Below are 21369 nucleotides of genomic sequence, written 5' to 3'. Positions count from 1 at the left end.
TGCTTTTTCCATCGGATGAGGTGTACTCCGCTCTGGCCCTCCTACAGCTGAGAATGCAGTACACTGGTTTGTTTCACTGATAGCCTCTACAACGTATTAGCTCCTGATTATAGTATTTATTATAATCACCAGTTAAATAACCACAAAAAGCCAGGCGTGGGTGTGTCAACATCAGTACAACTAGGTTTAAGAAATAGACCCACACATTTTTTATGCTTCTCTACAGTGATATACAGCCACATTTATTGCAAATAAAATAGATATTGGCTCCCGAACAGAGGCTCATAAACTTTGACTTGCACAAGTACATTAGGAGAAAAAAGAGAAAGATACATTTGTTTTAAATGATAGGGTTACTGAACTTCACCAGGCAGAACGTGGACATGATCTTTACCAAAACACATTTCTACAAAACCGCTCAATCTTAAAGCCCTAACATGAAAAAGCTTCTCCCCGGTCTTTCTGAACTTGAAACACACTGCTCCAAACTGCAAAAAGGCCAGAAAGAAAATACGTTATTAAAGCAAAGAAGTTACAACCTAAAGCAAGAAGAGTAATCATTTGGTCCTTTGGTCTCCTCTCTGAGGAGACATGGTTCTTTTGACACTGTCTCCACCTGCAGGTACATTTCAGTCACTGCATGGGACTTCGCTAACTACAATCCTTAATATAGTTTCCATATAACAGACTTCTCTGATATGACAGAGTATGATTCACATAAATAGTAGTGTCATAGCAAATGTCCATAAAAATTTCAAAATGTGATCGATTGCCCAAGTTCAGTTACTTCCTTAATGCTATGATCTGAATTCTGAGCTATTATTACCACTATACTGAACAGCATGTCAGGTACCATGTAATTACATGCACTACTAAATTGGCACAATTATACATTGAGACTAGTGCAGTAGTACATAGTTAGGTGTCTTTGTTGAAGCCAAAGACTTCCAGACCAGAGAACCATGGGGAAGCCAGGTGCCATTCATATGGATACCAACGGTCGAGTTCCATGTCAAAGGTGAATTTCCATGTAAAGCATGTGTATGACACAATCGTAGACTCATCTCCTGCATCCCTTACACCACCATATTATACTTCACATTATCTATGAGAAAGGCATTTTTATATAAAACCAAGAACGGACTTGGTGCAGAGATCAAACTAGACAATCATTATAAATAAATCAGGCTGGGAGAGCAAAATGTTTTCTGACAACGTACAACTTTTCAGCTTCCTGTGATATCTCATATTCCCCCCAAAACAGAACAAAAACAATAACACTTTTTCCATTTAAAATTATGGCAATTCAAATGAAATAAAATATCTCATGAGAATGCCAAAAGGCATACTGGATGAACACAAAACAAAAACATAGGCACCGGATAAGCTGTTGTACAATGTGTGTAACAAACCACTTTTGAACTACAAAATATCCCAATGTCAAAACAGCTATTTAATAAATCAGCCATTTCCACTGCACGTCACATGGGAAACATGAACACCCTCCCAGGATGTGTATAGAGGTGGGCTGATGTGTGGGGGCAGCTAGTGTTGGACGAGCTTGAGGAAACTGTCATCATTGATCTTTTTTCTCAGCCTCTGTGCTCTCTGTCGTCTCTTCTTTCACTGCAGCATCTTCCGGAGAGACTTCCTCGTACCTGTCAGAGTGGTAGACAAGAATAGAAAGGTAATGTTTTAAATGGAAAAGGAGGAGACAAAGAAAGAGAGAAAGGATGATTATCAATGTGGAGACTTCACAATGCACTGCACACAATTGTATGGTTTCTCAAAATTCTAAATAAACATGAAAGTGTTTTATGTTGATACCAATAAAACACCAATGGGAGTGATGAATCCAATGCTGGCCCGGGACTCCAACAAACACAACAAAATGATGTGGGTGAGCTGCAGCCCTGGAGAATGACTGGACATGACTAGTGGGGTATCTGAATCATACTCAGCCAAAGCAACTTATGAACAATGCTTCAGAACCAAAAAAGGTTGGGTTTAAAGGTCTGGGCCAGATATGCCCTGGTTAACTAAAATGAGTTGAACCATTACCTGGAAATGGGACACCTATCAGGAAAATACTAATATTTACATTTCTTTCAAAGGAGAGAGATTGCATCTGCCAGTGCCAGGGGTCCACAGAGCTCTGGTGTTGAGGGTCAGAGCAGTAGAGAGAAACAGAGGGAAGGACAATGAACGCCAGGCAAGCCAGGGTTAATGACAGAGTCATGTCAGGGCAGGGTGGTGGCAGGACAGGGTGGTGGAGACATGGGGCATACCTGCCCAGGTGAGAGGTGGTCTGGTCACTACATGGGTGGGTTGTTGCGTCGCCGGCGTGGCGAGGAGGAGCTCTGCATTGAGTTAGCCAGGCTGGCAGGAGAGCCTGACACAGTGGGGTAGTGTGTGAGCCGGGGTGTGTGTGGCAACACCTCCTCTGAGGACTCATAGCTGAGCAGGAAGAAGAGGAGGAGCAGGACGGCCAGTGAGTTGTTACAGCAGAGAAACACACAGTAGAGAGAGAGAGAGAGAGAAGAGAGAGAAGAGAAAAGACTAGTATGACAAACTGAATTCATAGCTCTACAAAGAAAGGTGCTAAAAATGAAGAGATGAAGAGCTTTGGAAGACTGAACACAGAGAAGTGAACAAAGAATGAGTGAATATAAAGTGTGTCTAGTCAGAAACGCCAGCAGTGTGACAGATGGGAATCAGTCAAAGTATGATGAATAGGAAGGTTAGCAGTTGGCACCAAGCCTTGGCATGGCCAGCTTTGACCCCCAGGTCTCTTACCCTCTCTCCACATATTTCGTGCCACCCCAAGGTCATGGCTTTTTTCTTACCAATGGCGAATATCAAGCGAGGCGGAGGCGACATTTCTGGCAGGAGAGTTTTGGGGAATGATTCCTCTCCCTCCCCTCCCCTGCCCAGGCCAGCCTCTGTGCAGGTGCTTGCCCCAGCTGGGTATCTAACATCTGCAGTTATTATGGCTAGCAGCAGTCAGACCCTCCACAGCCCCAGTCACAGGGCTGAGATTACAGTCTAGGGGGACCAAGGCCTGACCCTGACCCAGCAGTGTATGCATGGATGAGTAGGTGTATGACAGAGCCTTTCACACACAATACTCCAAGCAGCACTGGGTGGGAGAATGCTAAATCATTGTAATCATGTCAATGATATTTGAGTCTGGAGGAGGGGAGAGCAATAGGAGGCAAAGGTTTATATGATGAGTGAAAATAGAAAGAATATATTTTTAAAAAGTGAGATGGAGTTTCCATGCTGAATAATCTTGGAAGCACAGATATGTCAAAATAGAAAGAGACACAGGCAACCAACTACTTTTTTTTTTTTTAAGACACCAATAGCACTATCTGGTAGGGTTGAGCGGTATCCAGATTCTCATTTCGTCATACTGTCTTCTCACCCCGAGATATACAGTATTACCGGCTTAGTACACAAGGGAGAGGCCCAAAAAATAATATAAGCCACATTGGGCGTCTATTACCAGAATGCTACCAAAAATAGCGAATTTCCATGGAGACTGCTAGCTAAATGGGCTAACGAGCGCAAAAATAAATAAATGAATTGCAAAGACAGGCAATCCTGATCATAAAGTTATACATTATTGGTAGGTTGGTGAGTTTGGACATTTACAAGCGGATGTGAACGAGAGACATTGTACAAAGTTGACGCATGTTTGTCTGAAGGAAGAACGGTACTGGCTCTCCAGCAGCATGTCTACACACTGCGTCTGTGTGGAGTCTGGAGTTGCTAGGGCAACGGGCTTGCCTGCTCTGCTCGGAGAAGAGGGGGGAGGAGCAGACGGGCCCAGAACGGAGAAAAAGAACGCAAGGAAATCAAGATAGCAGTGGCAGATATAAAAAATAAAAATGCATAAGAAATATCTTGCTGCGTTTTGTAAACACAGATCTAAAATGCTTCGTATTGTTATTTCTGCTCGGCATCAGACAAGTTTTGTGCTTCAGTTGCACTTCTGAACTCCGATGACAATTCAAAAACAGGCATTCTATCAGCATACAGCGCTTGGACTGATTTTCTCCAGTACTTTTCGCTGTGTAGCCAGCCTATTCTTGGTCTTTAAGCAAAATATTAGGAAATGTAGCTGGCTACATTCTTTATGATAGGCCTAAACATTAGAAATATGATGGCCATGCATAGTTTTTGCAAAAAAGACTGATTTGATTTTTCATTGTAAGCTTATTTACTTGTGTGGCTGCCAGCCAAATAGCATTGCACTTCTGTTGTCATGTGATGAAAATGAAGCCATTTTCTGCCAAATGTGTTGCACCAATGTATTTTCTATGAAGGAAAACTATAGTTGCACGTCCCTGTTCGCTCTATTGAAGCAAAAAAACACTTGACTTTCAATATAAAACACGACCCCTGCTCCCGCATTCTCCCGTTGTACTATTTACAAACAAATTCGTGACTGGCTCAACTGTTCTGGGGAACTACATAAGCTTCATAATGTAAATAATGTGAGAGGTGAACTGAAGAATGCGATCTGCTTTATCTCCTAACTCACTGCACAATTTAACTGCAGGTATTTACTTAACAAATAGCTACAAATATTCAAATGTATTGAAAAACTTCAAATAAATAGTTTCAATGGTATGGGAAAACCATCCCGTGGCTATTTCCAAATACCCCGGTATAGGTATAATATGGTATACCACCCAAGCCTACTATCTGGTGCTGCATGGTGGAACAGGCTAAATATTCAATACCACTGGTGATGAGCTCAGCGCTGATTAAGAAATGCCATGCTGGAAACAGGGAAGGTATTATATTATTACCTGAACATCTCTGTCAGTTCTCCTTTCAACAAAGCTACAACCACTGGGAATCCAATACAGGCTGGGACCAGGTACAGCAAGGCAGGCTGGGAAGGAAGAGAGAGTGAGACAAGACAACCAGTCAGTACCAGCCAAGTCTCTACATAAAGGTGACACTTTCAACTGCATGTCATGAGTGTGACCTGGGAGTCTGTGCCTCTCTCACCTGGGCGTGTTTGAAGGTGTGCATGACCCAGATGGTCAGGCCCAGGCCAAAGATGTAGGCCAGGAAGCTGGTGTAGAAGTAGGTCCTGGTGTTCTTCTTCAGACTGGGGGGGGGGTACAGAGAGAACATTAAACAGCTAGAAACAACAAGACAGGGCAAGGAGAGCGAGGATATGGGCAATGATATAGAAGGAGAAGAGTTAGTGCTCACCTGACATCAAAGCGGAGGAGTAAAGCAATGAAGATACCTGAAAAATAAATGCAATATTCACATTAACAGTTGGGCCAGTGCTCTTAAGGCGTCAGCATGCTTCAGTTCGGCTAGGTGAAATGAACGCGTGTGCTCGCATACATACAAGATAATTCAAGAAATCTGTCATTAATTTTGACATTTTTCTGTACACGAACAACCGGGAAAAAAAAACTTGCCGAAAACGTCACAAAAGGTAAACATAATATATGCACAGACTGTTCCAAACTGTTTCGGATGGGAAGCATGCGGACGCCTTTAGAAGAAAATAAGCTTCAGCATGTGGTGTTAGAGTGGAGGCGGATCTAATGCTGGAGTATTTCTCTCAAGTTGATGTCACAAGCCAATTTGTATATAAAATTAGACGCTACTGCTGAGTGAGGGGAATGTTGACTCGCCTGGAATGACAATATCTCCAAGACCCAGCATGGCAAATTGATTGGCAGCCAGACCCTTCTCCAACAGGTCCTGGGGAAACACCACTGAGAATGGGGAGAAAGAGGAAGAAATAACTGTCACCATGTGTCATCAGACGTTAGATGTGATCTGATTACAGAGACCAAAAGCAGAGCACACACGATGACAGGAGTTGCTCCACAGTGACTGGGGTGATAGTTGCAGCTTTTCTCAGACAGTTAAGTATATGGCTAACAAAATACATTTACATAGTACCCATTAAAGTAAGGTTACACAGTACATACTGTCTATAAATATTGACTGTATTGACATTTTACAATAAAAAAGGTCCCTTCACTCACACTTTATGGGTGCCTCGAACGACTTGGCCACAGTAACCATGACATTGGTGCCAAACACCTACAGGGATAATGGTTGTGTTTATTCAAGTGAGTCAATCCTCCCAGCATAACATTCTGGCAGGGCCTAAGGGATATACTAGTTTTGAGAATGACACAAGTACTGGTCTTCAAAGTTTGCTGCTTCAGTGTTTTTAGATATTTTTGTCAGATGTTACGCTGAAGTATAATTACAAGCATTCCATAAGTGTCAAAGGCTTTTATTTACATTTACGTCATTTAGCAGACGCTCTTATCCAGAGCGACTTACAGTTAGTGAGTGCATACATTATTTTTTATTTATTTTTTCATACTGGCCCCCCGTGGGAATCGAACCCACAACCCTGGCGTTGCAAACGCCATGCTCTACCAACTGAGCTACATCCCTGCCGGCCATTCCCTCCCCTTCCCTGGACGACTCTGGGCCAATTGTGCGCCGCCCCATGGGTCTCCCGGTCGCGGCCGGTTACGACAGAGCCTTTATTGACAATTACATTAAGTTTATGCAAAGAGTCAATATTTGCAGTGTTGACCCTTCTTTTTCAAGACCTCTGCAATCCGCCCTGGCATGCTGTCAATTAACTTCTGGGCCACATCCTGACTGATGGCAGCCCATTCTTGCATAATCAATGCTTGGAGTTTGTCAGAATTTGTTGGTTTTTGTTTGTCCACCCGCCTCTTGAGGATCGACCACAAGTCCTCAATGGGATTAAGGTCTGGGGTGTTTCCTGGCCATGGACCCAAAATGTCGATGTTTTGTTCCCGAGCCACTTAGTTATCACTTTTGCCTTATGGCAAGGTGCTCCATCATGCTGGAAAAGGCATTGTTCGTCACCAAACTGTTCTTGGATGGTTGGGAGAAGTTGCTCTCAGAGGATGTGCTGGTACCATTCTTTATTCATGGCTGTGTTCTTAGGCAAAATTGTGCGTGAGCACACTCCCTTGGCTGAGAAGCAACCCCACACATGAATGGTCTCAGGATGCTTTACTGTTGGCATGACACAGGACTGATGGTAGCGCTCAACTTGTCTTCTCCGGACAAGGTGTTTTCCGGATGCCCCAAACAATCGGAAAGGGGATTCATCAGAGAAAATGACTTTACCCCAGTCCTCAGCAGTCCAATCCCTGTACCTTTTGCAGAATATCAGTCTGTCCCTGATGTTTTTCCTGGAGAGAAGTGGCTTCCTCGCTGCCCTTCTTGACACCAGGCCATCCTCCAAAAGTATTTGCCTCACTGTGCGTGCAGATGCAATCACACCTGCCTGCTGCCATTCCTGAGCAAGCTCTGCACTGGTGGTGCCCCGATCCCGCAGCTGAATCAACTTTGGGAGACAGTCCTGGCGCTTGCTGGAGTTTCTTGGGCGCCCTGAAGCCTTCTTCACAACAATTGAACCTCTCTCCTTGAAGTTCTTGATGATCCGATAAAATGGTTGATTTAGGTGCAATCTTACTAGCAGCAATATCCTTGCCTGTGAAGCCCTTTTTGTGCAAAGCAATGATGACGGCACGTGTTTCCTTGCAGGGAACCATGGTTAACAGAGGAAGAACAATGATTTCAAGCACCACCCTCCTTTTAAAGCTTCCAGTCTGTTATTCTAACTCAATCAGCATGACAGAGTGATCTCCAGCCTTGTCCTCGTCAACACTCTCACCTGTGTTAACGAGAGAATCACTGACATGATGTCTGCTGGTCCTTTTGTGGCAGTGCTGAAATGCAGTGGAAATGTTTTTTTTGGGATTAAGTTCATTTTCATGGCAAAGAGGGACTTTGCAATTAATTGCAATTCATCTGATCACTCTTCAAATTGCCATCATAAAAACTGAGGCAGCAGACTTTGTGAAAATTAATGTGTCATTCTCAAAACCTTTGACCACGACTGTACAAAGCAGCATCAATGAGTTAGCCAGCTATCTTGCCAAAATATTCAGAAATAACTATATTTTTTAGAAAGATAAGCTTGAAATGTGAATGGTCTAATTGACTCAACAACCAAAAACAGTAGTTATTTTTGGTTGTTTATCAAAGTTAGCTAGGCTACACCCAATAGTGCAGTGTTGGGGTTATTTGGCAGACTTACCCAGAAGACGTCATACACAAACAGCCCCCCCAGCAGGATGCAGCCAGTACTGACATTGTTTAGGTGCAGAAGCTCCACCCCATTCAGGGCAAACGCCAAGCCAAAGAGGTTGTTGGCAATCCAGTGCTGGAAGAACCAAAGTGCACATGATCAAACAAAAACATCCACAACTCCCAAACAGAAGACAAACACAGATGAACCCACCCATAGAGAGTATTGAAAGAAACACTGAGGGAACTTTCTGCAGCGAATTACAGCTCTGTTAGTGCGCCTGACCACTTGGTGTCTTCAACATTTTATCTTCAGTTGGTTTTATCTAGGACCAACTGTGTAACATTGGGTTTTGACTAGAGGCGGCGCCTCCTCTTGACAACACGTCGCTCCAACACTTCAAATTTGCATAAAGTACAGCTCTACTTTTTCTACCACTCCTCTAGCAGGGTTCAAATTTCTCTGCGTGCCCTCGTTGAAAATGAATGGGGGCGGAACTTCTCCTGCAGAATTCATTGTTGGTGAAAACCCACTGTAACACCATCGTCCTCTACACTCCAAACTAAATCGCCATGCCATAAAAAAACACACTATATTACCATGCTGTAGTGTAGCTTTAACTGACCTTCTTGAGGACGTACCAGACCCCAACCACAGTGCTGATGACCAGGCAGATCATGTCCTTGGTGTCAAACTCATAGTTGACAATTTCTGTGGGAGGGATGGTCAACAGTGACAAACATCCAGCTATTCATAAACCATACATGTGCTTTTACAGGGTATTTTACCATATTACTGTTTCTAGCTCTTTCAATCCATTTCATCCCTACCTTCTTTGGTCTCTCCTGAGCCCTGAGTGAAGAGCAGCTGGTACTGCTTGATGGGAATGTTAGCAGGGAAGATCCTGTTCATGAAGGGACTAATTGAGATAGAGAGGCAGAAATTATGTTGAGACAGGCTATATAATCCAAGTAATCTAAAGTGGAAGGAGATCTTAATAAAGTGATATGAAACAATCAAGCCTCTCACCTCATTGTATGAGACAATGCTAAAATCCCCAGGACAAAGAAATACATTGACAGCAGCAAGTTGATGTACTCTTGTGAGAAAATCTATGATTGAAACAAGGAAAAAAATTTTTAGTATTACTAATTACACCCCTCTCCGCCTTTGCAACACACCGTGTCCCACCACTAGTCTCTCTCTCTTGATCAGAGCTGAAAAAAGTGAATCAATAATGACAGCACGCATGATGTGAGCACAGGGTGCAAGCAATGAGTAACACAGATACAGCAGACAGTACAGTAAACAGAGGTACAGCGATATGTGGGAGATTGTTGGAGGGGAAAGCAGTAGCTTATTAAAATGTAATAATGCAGAAAATTCTTCAGTACAAAGCATAAGAAGTGTTTGCGGGGTGATAATGCTCACTTTGAAGAAGAGGTAGAGGCCGAAGAGGGTGCAGCTGGCGATTATGGGGAACCGTGCAGCATCTCTGCCTGTGATGGTCTCTGGCATGTCTGAGGAGTTCTGGGAAGAGACAGAAACAAGGGTTGAGTGGACAAGTATGCAATACACACACTTCCTAAGTACCTTAAAAACATACAAAAGCATGAACATTCTCAATGCACATTGCCAAAGTTCCTCTTCAGAGAGAAAGCACTAGAAGTACTAGCTCTAGACTGTATCAATATCAACCTGCCTCTTTTACTAAAACACAGTCATAACCTTTAGTGGATCAACGCATCGCAGACTAATTCTAGTTCTTCACAAAATAAGTAGTTAGGTCACATGTTCGTGTCCCACTAGAGATAAACCCATCTGAATCAAATGAGCTAATCTGCACAGGGAATATAATTAAAATGGGTCAATGTGGTGCAATGAGCAGCAAGTAACAAGACAGGACTGCAACGAACGAGCGATTCATTCCATCTAATTCTAAAGACCACATCTCCAGTTGATACTAGATAGAGCCCTTTAACATATCACCTTCAGTATCAATTTGGCCTGTACACGACAGGACCCACATCTTCATTGATTGTGCGCAAAGCAGGACTAAGCCGAGGCCCACACCTTGACACTTGGTGCCTAATAACCAAAATGATTTTACACACAAATGGGAGACATACACACATAGTGACACACTGTCATGAAGCATCTTCAAGATTGCCACGAACAATGAGGTGTCAGTATGAGAGAAAAATAAGTTAAAATAAAAATACTGTCGACTGACAGTGTGTGTTCTGAGTATCAGTTCTAATACTCACTCTGTACTCATAATCGCAACCATTTTCTCCAGCAACCTAAGGATGAAATAAGTGTACAGAAAGTAATAAGCTGGGTATACAGTAAACGTATAGTAGGTAATCTATAGTAAGCACCAGGAAAGATTCCAGATGAGGCAGCAACCAACCACACTTCAACACCACACAGGAAGCACTGCAGAAGAGTGCCAGTTAGTTCACAACCACCAGAAAAGTTAATTAATTTCATGCCACTCAAAAAGCCTGTTATCAGTCATGTCAACAGACAACCAAGTCATGCATCATCATCCCTTTCCCTCCACCCACTGACTAAAATACCAGAAGTGATGGCTGTATGACATGTGTAGTTATGAAAATGAAACTATGATTTGCATATTTCTATTATACATTTAGCAAGTGTCAGAAGAGCTTCAGAGAAAAGATTAGGCTAGGGCGTCGATAGAATTTAACTGAGAAGCAATGGAAATGGATTTACCTAAACGTATCCACTCACGTCAAAACAAATAAAAATCGCCTAACCCTTGCACACGTCTCTCCATCACCTGCTAAACAATTGGCAGTGGCACCCTTGTTGAAATGAATGAATAACATCATGCCAACTAGCTAAATGTCATGATTAAAAATAACATTGACCACCCTCAAGAAAAAACAAACTAATCTAACTAGCAAACTAAGCAAGCAAACGCTCATGGAAATCGGGTTAACATATGGTTAATGACAGCCCCAGTCAAGGCCTGCCAGTCATTCATTACCGCTGTTAACTAACTAGCCATGCCTAGCTAAATGGCTAGCTACATCAGACTTGTCTGGATATGGAACAGAAACACTGACTGTGTAATGTGAGTGACATCTGGCTAGTGCTGCACGAGACTTGTATGCGAGACACTGGACAGGTGAATGAGGATCGTTGCATCCTTTGTTTATGGCCCAACAACAGGAACCAACAGTTACTTAGAGCTTCCCACTGTTAGCTGCGTAAACTACATAGTTAGCTAGGTACTTGTAAATTGCAATAATGTTAACGTTACCTTGCTTTTGCCGCAGCTGACTGAACGCAGTGCACCGAAGAAGATGGGCAACAGAGCCATGAATACAAGGCTGCCATATGCTAGAGCCGTTCCCTCCGGTGTCGCCACAAACTTGGCCACAGTCGCGTTGACAGCGTCGGTACCATTTGAGTCGGTTGTATTCAGGCCGTCCAGAACGAGAGGTGAAGTTTCGCTGGGTAAGACCGATCCTTGATCAACATCCGCCATGTTTACAAGTTGTCCAACCCAAAGGACACGTGTACACTGTTTTCGGTCTATAAAGACTGCTCGTTTCTCATTTAAGAACGCTCTCTTTTTGCTAAGGCCACGTTTCCTATGTCTTTGCCAATTGAAACACCACTTCCTTGTTGGTTCACTTGCTGTCAATATATTGTTTCAAACCAGTACTTAACGCCGCCTAGTGGTATGGAAGGTTTGTTTTGGAGCGGAGACATCCTTAATTCATTTTATTTTTTATTTGTTTATGAACAAATATACAATATTTTCCAGACAACAACAAGACTTTGTTCCAGTTCACTTGTCCTAGGGCTGCATTCCAGTATATTCTAGCAGAGGGAATAGTAACATCTTGACAGAGTTATCTTCAGTGGTGGAAAAAGTACCCAATTGTCATACTTGAGTAAAAGTTAAGATACATTAATAGAAAATGACTCAAGTAAAAGTGAAAGTCACAGAGTAAAATATTACTTGAGTAAAAGTCTAAAAGTATTTGGTTTTAAATATACTTAAGTATCAAAAGTAAATGTAATTGCTAAAATATACTTAAGTATCAAAAGTAAAAGTATAAATAATTTCAAATTCCTTATATTAAGTAAACCAGGCGGCACCATTTTCTTGTTTTTTTATTTCCGGGTAGCCAGGGGCACGCTCCAACATTCAGACATCATTTGCAAACGAAGCATGTGTTTAGTGAGTACGCCAGATCAGAGCCAGTAGAGATGACCAGGGATGTACTCTTGATAAATGTGTGAATTAGACAATTTTCCTGTCCTGATAAGCATTCAAAATGTAACGAGTACTTTGGGTGTCAGGGAAAATGTATGGAGTAAAAAGTACATTATTTTATTTAGGAATGTAGTGAAGTAAAAGTAAAAGTTGTCAAAAATATAAATAGTAAAGTACAGATACCCCAAAAAACTACTTAAGTAGTACTTTCAAGTGTTTTTACTTAAGTACTTTGCACCACTGGTTGTCTTATATATATATGTAATTACATTTATAGTTTAAAATGTCAACTCCTTCTAGCTGAATTGAGGCTACAAAATCCTCAACAGTCGCACTTGGGAGTATTGTTATATTCTCCTAAAAGAAGAATAGCACATTTAGGGACAGCTCTAACAACAATTTGAAACTCCTCAGGAGTGAATGTAGAATCATGTGTTCTCATGAATTCTGGATAATCATATAGTTGTCCATCATTATTCAATAACTGTGTAACCCAGATAATGCTGTTGTCAAACCAGTTCTAGAAAAAACAGAATTGTTTTTGTATCTAATGTCTTTATTATTCCAGATTCTATATCTATGTGGGGAAAAGTTATGTTTGTTCCAAGTTAGAAGTACTTGTTTATATTAGCAAGCTTAATAGGGATCTTACCCACATCAAAGTTGCATTTGAGTAAGAACTCTAGACCACCAATCTGTTGGAATATTAAATTAGGGATTATATTCCAAATGCAATCCTTACTTCTTTAATAGTTTTGTATCCATTTGATCTTAAAGATTATATTAGAGGTTTTAAAATCCAGAGCATTCAACCCTCCCTCACTTTGGGTGCTACATATTACCGCTTTTCTTAAATAATGAGGTTTATTCCTCCATATGAAGTGAAATAATTTAGTATCAACCATTTTAGTTACTGACAGAGGAACATCCAAGGCAAGGGAGGTATAAAATAATCTGGACAGACCTTCATATTTTGACAAAAGTACACGTCCAGATAAAGAAAGATCTCTTAATAACCAGGAGTTAAATCTCTTTCCAATTTTCTCTACAATAGGAGATAAATTTAAATTGGCCCTTACTTTCTGATCTTTGCTAACCTTAATACCAAGATATGTGATAACATATTTTACAGGGATATTACATATTGAGTTTAAGTCACATCTTTTCAACACAAATAATTCACATTTCCTAATATTCAGAGATAAACCAGATACATATGAGAAGGCATTGATACACTCAATAGCTTTCCTGACTTCATTATGATCTTTTTTTTTAAATGGTGGCGTCGTCAGCCAAATGTGAATATTTTCTCTTTATCTTGTATCTGAATAGCCCTAAAACTATCCTTGTAGATATGAAGTGCCATAACTGGTGACCAATAAAAATAAGGAGAAATTGGGCATCCTTGTTTAATTCCGCATCTAATATCAAATCTCTGAGGTTCCATGGGATAATTTAACAGAGCTGTTACTATTATTAATTGTCTTAATTACACTTTGAAAATATTGACCAAAACCAAAAAATTGAAGTCTCAAAAAGAAAATAGAACTGTATCAAAAGCCTTGTAAAAGTCTACAAATAAAATAAAGCGATCTTCCATAATGTGCTCATTGTAGTCTATCAAGTCCAATTCTAGTTGGATATTATTAAATACGTCTGCCCTTCATAAAAACCAGACTGGGTATCATCAATGATTGTCAAGACCTTTAAGTCTTTCTGCAAAAATGGATGCAAGTATCTTTCCATCATTGTTCATTAATGTGATTAGTCTCCAATTTTCTATCATAGGATCTTTGTTTGGTTATCATAGAAACAGGCAGGACCCCTAAATCAATTGCCTCCTTAAAGACATTAAATATAAATTCAACAATATCCTCCTGAAAATATCTATAAAAAGGCCATCATTCTCTGGAGATCTCTTTTAACTTGCTGATACATTTTTTTATTTCATTGATAGAGATCAATTCAGAGGCATCCTAATCCCATTTCAAAAAGTGTCCTAGCTAGGTAAATTATAGTCTACAGTTTTCAATTAATATTTTATTCAAATAATATGTACAGTACAGGCATTGAACATTTTAAACACATTTAGTGACAATGTTGAAACCACATTATCATAGAATGTCTTAACCTATAAAATGTAACTTGAAATATTTACAACCATTCATTTACAAAGTATAACATTTAATGTTATTAAAAACAAAGATTATTGACAGAAGTGGGGGCTTCAGAAAGCTGTAGCCTTCCATTCAAGATATTAAGAGCCAAATACCTGAAACCAGATGTCAGAGCAAATTGGGATCAGCAACCCAACACCAGAGCAAATTCATAGATATGTTGGGAAAGAGGAGATGAGGGACATTATGCCGTCAACTAACTTGTGTAGTGATAATGTTGCTGCCTCTAAATGTCTTCAATCTTCATGCAATCTCAAGGGGACCAGCCAAAGATGGAATCATCACTGTGCATTAGAGCAGTGGTTCTCAAACCTCTTCTCGGAGACCCCCAGCAGTTCCCTATATTTGATATATTCCAGAGCTAGCACACCTGATTAAACTTGTCAGCTAATTTACATTTACATTTTAGTCATTTAGCAGACGCTCTTATCCAGAGCAACTTACAGTTAGTGAGTGCATACATTTTTCATACTCATCAAGACCTTGATTAGATTGATCAGGTTAGCTAGTTCAGGGCTAGAACAAAATTGTAAAGCATCTAGGTGTCCCCAAAGAGAGGTTTGTGAACCCCTGCATGAGAGGACCAGCTGCTCGTGGAAGTTTTAGATGTCAATACCATAGAATTAGAATGAATTCTATTTCTATGGTCCATACTCCTGAGAAGGCCCTCAGTCCTCCTCACACCACACTGGTCGAAGGTAAGATGTGCAGGACGTAGGTGATGACAGAGACGGCGATTAGGAGGAGAGGCTGAACCTGAGCTTGAAGCTGCCCTGACGATTTAGTCTTCAGCTCCACCTCCACAGGGAAGTGGTCACTCACTTCCAGAACCTGAAATGACGAACTGAGTTTATTCTGTGTCATGATATCTATGACAGAGGAAACAGACATAAAAAAGACAACTTTGGCATGTCTGGCATGTTACAGCTTCTCCTGGGGCTTTTTTGGAGATGGAAAAGGATTTGAAAGGCAAAAAAAAAAACATTAAATAATGTTTGTAAAGAGAAAAGAGTATTACCCTTTCCTTTGAGAGTTTATACTCCTTGGCGATGTTGAAGACCCGAGCTGAATAAGGTTTGATGGCCTTCAGGAAGGGCTGTCCGTGTACCACAATCCTAAGAAAAACAAAGTGTCAATTAAACAGAGCAATATGTTATTGGATCCATCAATGCAGATGGTCTATAATCAAAATTCCCTCATTCAAAGAATGTATAATTTCAGTGTAGCTCATTTTCTAATTTCCACCCACCTGTCATAGGCACAGCTGGTGAGGTCTCCAGCAGTGGTGTCCACCTTGTCCCCGATCAACCAGAAGAATCCAGGGTTTGAGAACAGTCTGATGTTTGCCTTGTCCTGCCTTGTGATGTGCCCACAACCAGCATTGAAGGCTCCAAGGAACATCACTTTCTATGGGACAGAGTGGCATTACATTGGTGAAAGTTAGATATGTGAATCATATAGCATAAAAGATAAAACAGTAACTGCATTCATCTTACTGGCACACTTTATTATGAAAAAGAACCAAACAACAAAAAACACCAACAGGTAGTTTAAATTGTTCTCCCAGTCTTGTCATGCCTCACCTCAGTATTCCACTTCATTTTGATTTCCTCAAAGACATCGTAGAGCTTGTCAATCTCCTTGATTGCGTCAGAGGCCGTAGTGTGCAGTGGGATCAGAGCAAAGTCTCCTATCACTGTTCAGAGGAAGATCATTAGTTATCAAAACAATACACATTGAATTTCAATTCTCATGAACTTAAAAATAACCAACCTGTTTCCTTGGCTTGAAATCTAACAACAAAGGGGTCTCTGGAGAAAGCATCCACACCCCCCTCCTTTTTGTCAGCGTACTGGTACCGATCTGTCAACTTTACAGTCTCATTCCTGTGGAGAAGCGGTTAGTTATAGCATCATTCACTTGGGCTTAAAGTCAAGCAGGGTGCCCGATATTTCAAGGGTTGGACAGGGGAGGCAGCATATTTAGGATGTTTTAAATGATTGCAAGCTTACGTCATGAGAATAGTATTTATAAATTTATGTGAAGTAAGAGCTCTGAAATACATACATATTTTTGTCATTTAGCAGACACTTATCCAGAGCGACTTACATTAGCAATTAGGGTTAAGGGCCTTACTCAAGGGCCCATTGAAAGATCTTTCACCTAGTCAGCTCGGGGATTAAAATATATCATGTAAAATAATGGTGTCCCTTACCGGTACAGATAGACATACTGCTCCTGGTCTTCAGGTGTTCGCCCCAGACCTCCACTGGCAACATATTTATAGTGATAGTTGTCATCATATCTAAGACGGAATGAACAAAGGGGTCTGAGTCCATAAATTAAGTGAAACAAAGTCAAGCATAAATAATGATTCTGTATAATCAAATAAGAATTTAAGTGCATTTAACAAAAGCCTCAACACTTTACAGGGGGCAAAAACAATCATAAAGATAATAAAACAACAATAATAAAATATATATATATATAGCATGCATGATTGAACGGTGCATCTGGTCTGCTAAATGATTAAAATGTAGAGTATTAGATACTTGTTACAGTATATAGATTCTACTGTACTTGGTACTGTATCTGTTGAGCCTCCCCAACAGAGCTTTGGTGGCTTTGCCCTGTAGGTCTTTTACCTCCTGAAGGAGACAGATGTCACAACGAGACACAATCTGTGGACAACAAGGTCAGAACAGGAATGTCAAACAATCACTGAAAGATACCTATATTATATAGTTGTGGATTAAAGGTTACTACAAGCTTCACTCCGTTGATCTACATGCATGCGGGTGAAGTGGGATTTTTGGAATAGTGGACACCTTTTTGGTAACATGATATCCTCATCGGTCCCATTCACAAGGGGGCGATAGCAAAGTTTTTATTTTTGTATTTTCATTTTGTGAAAGCAAGGAAGAGTCGCCTTCCCTTGCTAGTAGTAGCAGCTAGGTGGCAACCTGGCTTTAGCCTGGCTAAAAACACAGAAAGCTAGCTACAGAAATATTCATAATGAAAAAATAACCTGGCAAATATTTGGATACTTGCCGGTGTAACCTAAAACATTCCCATATCAGCTAAAAATAAAACTGCATGTTTTGGTCATGAGAAAAAAAGCACATGGCTAGCTAGTTGTCTACAGCAGGTAATACAACAGGTGACTCTAATCCTGAATGCTGATTGGTTAAAACCGTATTCCAGCTGGTGTCTATTCCACAAATTACCACCGGCTAAAGCTATGTCGTTAAAATGCCTATTTACTCTGTTCAATCTGACTGCGCAATCCACGGTCTCAGCCTAGCCAGGCAATTTATAAACTAGATCTCCACTATAAAAAGCATTTAGACTAACATTTAGTGTTCAACATCGGAGATTTGTATAAATAAATACAATTGCTGTCAGTCTCTCCGACATTTGCAATATTGTTTCAATATTCAAATTCGATCTCTAGCTGTTGCATTGTAATGAACGTGTCGGGAGTCGGGATAAGACAGCCAGTCGAAATCAGCATAATTGTAATGGATATACAGTGCATTCGGAAAGTATTCAGACCCCTTGACATTTCTCCACATTTTGTCACGTTACAACCTTAATCTAATCTTGTGTCGAGGTACAGATCTGGGGAAGGGTACAACATTTCTGCAGCATTGAAGGTCCCCCAAGAACACAGTGGCCTCCATCATTCTTAAATGGAAGAAGTTTGGAACCACCAAGACTCTTCCTAGAGTTGGCCGCCCGGCCAAACTGAGCAATCAGGGGAGAAGGGCCTTGGTCAGGGAGGTGACCAAGAACCCAATGGTCACAGACAGAGCTCTAGAGTTCCTCTGTGGAGATGGGAGAACCTTCCAGAAGGACAACCATCTCTGCGCACTCCACCAATCAGGACTTTATGGTAGAGTGGCCAGACGGAAGCCACTCCTCAGTAAAAGGCACATGACAGCCCGCCAAAAGGCACCTAAAGACTCTCAGACCATGACAAACAACATTCTCTGGACTGATGAAACCAAGATTGAACTCTTTGGCCTGAATGCCAAGCGTCACGTCTGGAGGAAACCTCGCACCATCCCTATGGTGAAGCATGCTGGTGGAAGCATCATGCTGTGGGGATGTTTTTCAGCGGCAGGGACTGGGAGACTAGTCAGGATCGAGGGAAAGATGAACAGAGCAAAGTACAGATATCCTTGATGAAAACCTGCTCCAGAGCACTCAGGACCTCAGACTGGAGCGAAGGTTCACCTTCCAACAGGACAACGATCTTAAGCACACACCCAAGACAACGCAGGAGTGGCTTCGGGACAAGTCTTTGAATGTCCTTGAATGGCCCAGCCAGAACCCAGACTTGAACCCGATCAAACATCTCTGGAGAGACCTGAAAATAGCTGTGCAGTGACGCTCCCCATCCAACCTGACAGAGCTTGAGAGGATCTGCAGAGAAGAATGGGAGAAACTCCAAATACAGGTGTGCCAAGCTTGTAGCGTCATACCCAATAAGACTCGAGGCTGTAATCGCTACCAAAGGTGCTTCAACAAAGTACTGAGTAAAGGGTCTGAATACTTATGTAAATGTGATAGTTTTATGTTTAATAAATGTGCAAACATTTCTAAAAACCTTTTTTTGCTTTGTCATTATGTGGTATTGTATGTAGATTGATGAGGAAAATAAAATTTTTTATCAATTTTAGAGACAAAGTAACAATGGCAATTTGGTGGCCTCTCCAAAGTTACACTGAATATATCCAACTTATACCAGCAAACTAATGTGAAATATATACAACATGTAACTACTTTGGAATGATACACAGGACACCACTATACTGTAAATACAAAACAAAAAGCAGACCACAACTATATAAAAAGTACTAAATACATATAGAAAGTTATACAAAATAATTTAAGTACAGATCGAAAACGGAATTCAGTCCTTCTAGAAAACAGTTCTCCACCCGAGTCATCTTGGTCAAGGTCGCTCACTAAGAATTTCCTACAAAACTGTGCACAATTTACGGGGGACCCGTTTTGGCGTGTGAGCACTACTTTCAAAGCTACTGGCTGAAATTATACAAAAGCGTAGTTCTTATTTTGAGCCACTCTTCCCTAAAAGCAACAGTTCCCTTCTTGTAAGCCAGTATGATTCTGAAAAGACAACAAGAGTCACCTTGGTCAGAGTGTGCATCACCCTGTAGTTGGCTGATTTGGTGGCATCGAAGTTCTGGATGTTGAAGGCACATATCTTAAATCCTGAACATTGCCCATAAATACCAATGAGAAGGAGGGAGAGGAGGAGAGGAGAGGGGCAACTCATGACTGAGCTGATCGCTGTTAACAGAAAAGACGTGAGATTACTGGGCATCCACATATTCATTTTTTACTATACATTGTGAGTCATTAAAATGGTAATCACTCAGATCACAGTTCATCACCAACTTTTCTGTTAAAAGAAAAACAAGGAAAAACAGATTCCTAATGTAATACCTGCTAGGTAACAGTTGTGGCACCCTGTGAAGGAATTAATGAGTCCATGATTTCATTCAGGACTGCGACACAGTTGTGTGTAAACAGCTCTGCAATATAAACCCTAAACTAGTTTTTCTTGAATGTCAGTTACTCATTTGGAGCTGTGTCCTGCATTATCAATGTGTTTGTCAACTCCAGGGTAGTGAGTGAATGTCAATCTGAATTAGTTGTTCACACAGGTAAATCATTCACAATCCTCAAATTAAGCTTCACTCAAGCAATGTATTAACTAGTCTTTGTTAGAGAAGCAAACCGTTTATTGCTGTGCTCCGCTATTGACAGTGATTCCATAATAGTGATACAATCAGTTTGAAATTGACCTGTTGGAAAGAGAAACTGTGTCCTTCCGTGTTCAGTCACATTTGACAGTGTTGTTGAACAATGGAGAGGAAGCACACCAATCCAACCAGCTGTCCTGCTTTCTGAATAAGCCCTAGCCCAGCCCTGACACAGTATACTGGTGGTAGAATTCCACTCCAGGCTGTTTCTGCAGTTGGGAAGTCATTGTTAAAGTTGAAAACAGAAGCTTGGATTCAACAACCTAGAGTCCCAATATGATCGTTGTGTTACAAGGTCAGGGGAAACCTCTAGAAATGACGAACATTCCAGAGGAAGTGTTTACCAAATCAAACATACCCAACATGGCCCTGATTAAATTTAGATATAAGTCTGATCAATTCAATAATTGTTTCTTTAAACAATCCCACCAGAGGAAAATTGACTAACCACAGCATACAGCTGAGACTCAAAAGCCTACAGTCAAATGCAGACTCAAAAAGAGCAATCGTCTCCATGATAGTGTTTGTACAATACACAAAGGCATTGAATCAGACGAACATTTAGAAGCTTCTGGTGAGCAAGGTGAAGATAAAATATTTTTTACAGAGAATAGCATTAGCCTACCTTCTTTGATGTGAATTTGGTAAATACCAGGCACACCCAGGTGTTATATTAGGCTAATCTTTACACACCTTGCCCAAACTCCCCAATGGCTGTCACTGTGTGTAGATTGGGTAATCCGTTTTCACCCATAGAGATAGATAGAGGCCTCATCTTTGTATCTGTGCTATTATAGTGTCCGTGACAACATGGACAGCGCCATTGAAGCAATCTCCATTTTGAAGTAGTCCACTTTCTTCTTCAAAATTGGCTAATCCCTCCTGATGACCCTGTTGGACATGACTCCAACCGGGTCACCAGGAGGGATCAGCCAATGAAGTTGGAAGTCCCACTCAGTTGACTACGTTAAAATGGTGGAAGCCCTCAATGGCGCTGCCCAT

At 41.1% G+C, this 21369-nt stretch overlaps 2 protein-coding genes across 4 annotated transcripts; both read right to left on the bottom strand.

Moving 5' to 3' along the window:
• Positions 1 to 216: 216 nt before the first annotated feature.
• Positions 217 to 11811, bottom strand: LOC311148084 (minor histocompatibility antigen H13-like). Of its 3 annotated transcripts, XM_084184992.1 has the most exons (13): positions 11430 to 11811; positions 10405 to 10440; positions 9569 to 9667; positions 9167 to 9249; positions 8968 to 9056; positions 8763 to 8848; positions 8147 to 8272; positions 6033 to 6090; positions 5673 to 5756; positions 5236 to 5272; positions 5026 to 5128; positions 4821 to 4906; positions 217 to 1658 (listed from the first exon to the last, which is right to left on the bottom strand). In XM_084184992.1, exons 1-13 carry the CDS (start codon positions 11655 to 11657, stop codon positions 1577 to 1579), a joined length of 1197 nt encoding a protein of 398 aa, XP_084041118.1. In that variant the 5' UTR covers positions 11658 to 11811; the 3' UTR covers positions 217 to 1576. The 3 variants fall into 3 exon arrangements, with proteins under 3 accessions (XP_084041118.1, XP_084041119.1, XP_084041120.1); XM_084184993.1 differs by lacking the exon at positions 10405 to 10440 and having other exon boundaries at positions 11430 to 11790; XM_084184994.1 differs by lacking the exons at positions 217 to 1658; positions 10405 to 10440 and adding an exon at positions 2301 to 2457 and having other exon boundaries at positions 11430 to 11782.
• Positions 11812 to 14319: 2508 nt separating this feature from the next.
• Positions 14320 to 21095, bottom strand: LOC311147423 (deoxyribonuclease gamma-like). The gene is made up of 9 exons (XM_084184125.1): positions 20993 to 21095; positions 19731 to 19891; positions 17153 to 17253; positions 16788 to 16877; positions 16346 to 16458; positions 16156 to 16268; positions 15822 to 15979; positions 15591 to 15687; positions 14320 to 15403 (listed from the first exon to the last, which is right to left on the bottom strand). Exons 2-9 carry the CDS (start codon positions 19875 to 19877, stop codon positions 15251 to 15253), a joined length of 972 nt encoding a protein of 323 aa, XP_084040251.1. The 5' UTR covers positions 19878 to 19891; positions 20993 to 21095; the 3' UTR covers positions 14320 to 15250.
• Positions 21096 to 21369: the final 274 nt, after the last annotated feature.

The sequence above is a fragment of the Coregonus lavaretus genome (assembly GCF_964263955.1).
Source record: "Coregonus lavaretus genome assembly, chromosome: 20".
NCBI classification, from domain to species: Eukaryota; Metazoa; Chordata; class Actinopteri; order Salmoniformes; family Salmonidae; genus Coregonus; species Coregonus lavaretus.
This window is presented reverse-complemented; position numbering and strand designations above follow the sequence as displayed.

Bases quoted from the DNA above. Each gene is read 5' to 3' on its own strand.
- LOC311147423 (XM_084184125.1), bottom strand. From the start codon at position 19,877: ATGAGTTGCCCCTCTCCTCTCCTCCTCTCCCTCCTTCTCATTGGTATT. The intron at 15,688-15,821 runs GTGGGTGGAAAT...TGTTTTTCTTAG, and splicing joins ACCAGCTGTGCCTATGACAG to GATTGTGGTACACGGACAGC. The intron at 15,404-15,590 runs GTAATACTCTTT...TCGTCATTTCAG, and splicing joins ATAAACTCTCAAAGGAAAGG to GTTCTGGAAGTGAGTGACCA.
- LOC311148084 (XM_084184994.1), bottom strand. From the start codon at position 11,657: ATGGCGGATGTTGATCAAGGATCGGTCTTACCCAGCGAAACTTCACCT. The intron at 8,849-8,967 runs GTAGGGATGAAA...TCCCTCCCACAG, and splicing joins CTCAGGAGAGACCAAAGAAG to AAATTGTCAACTATGAGTTT. The intron at 4,907-5,025 runs GTGAGAGAGGCA...CTTCCTTCCCAG, and splicing joins ACACCTTCAAACACGCCCAG to CCTGCCTTGCTGTACCTGGT.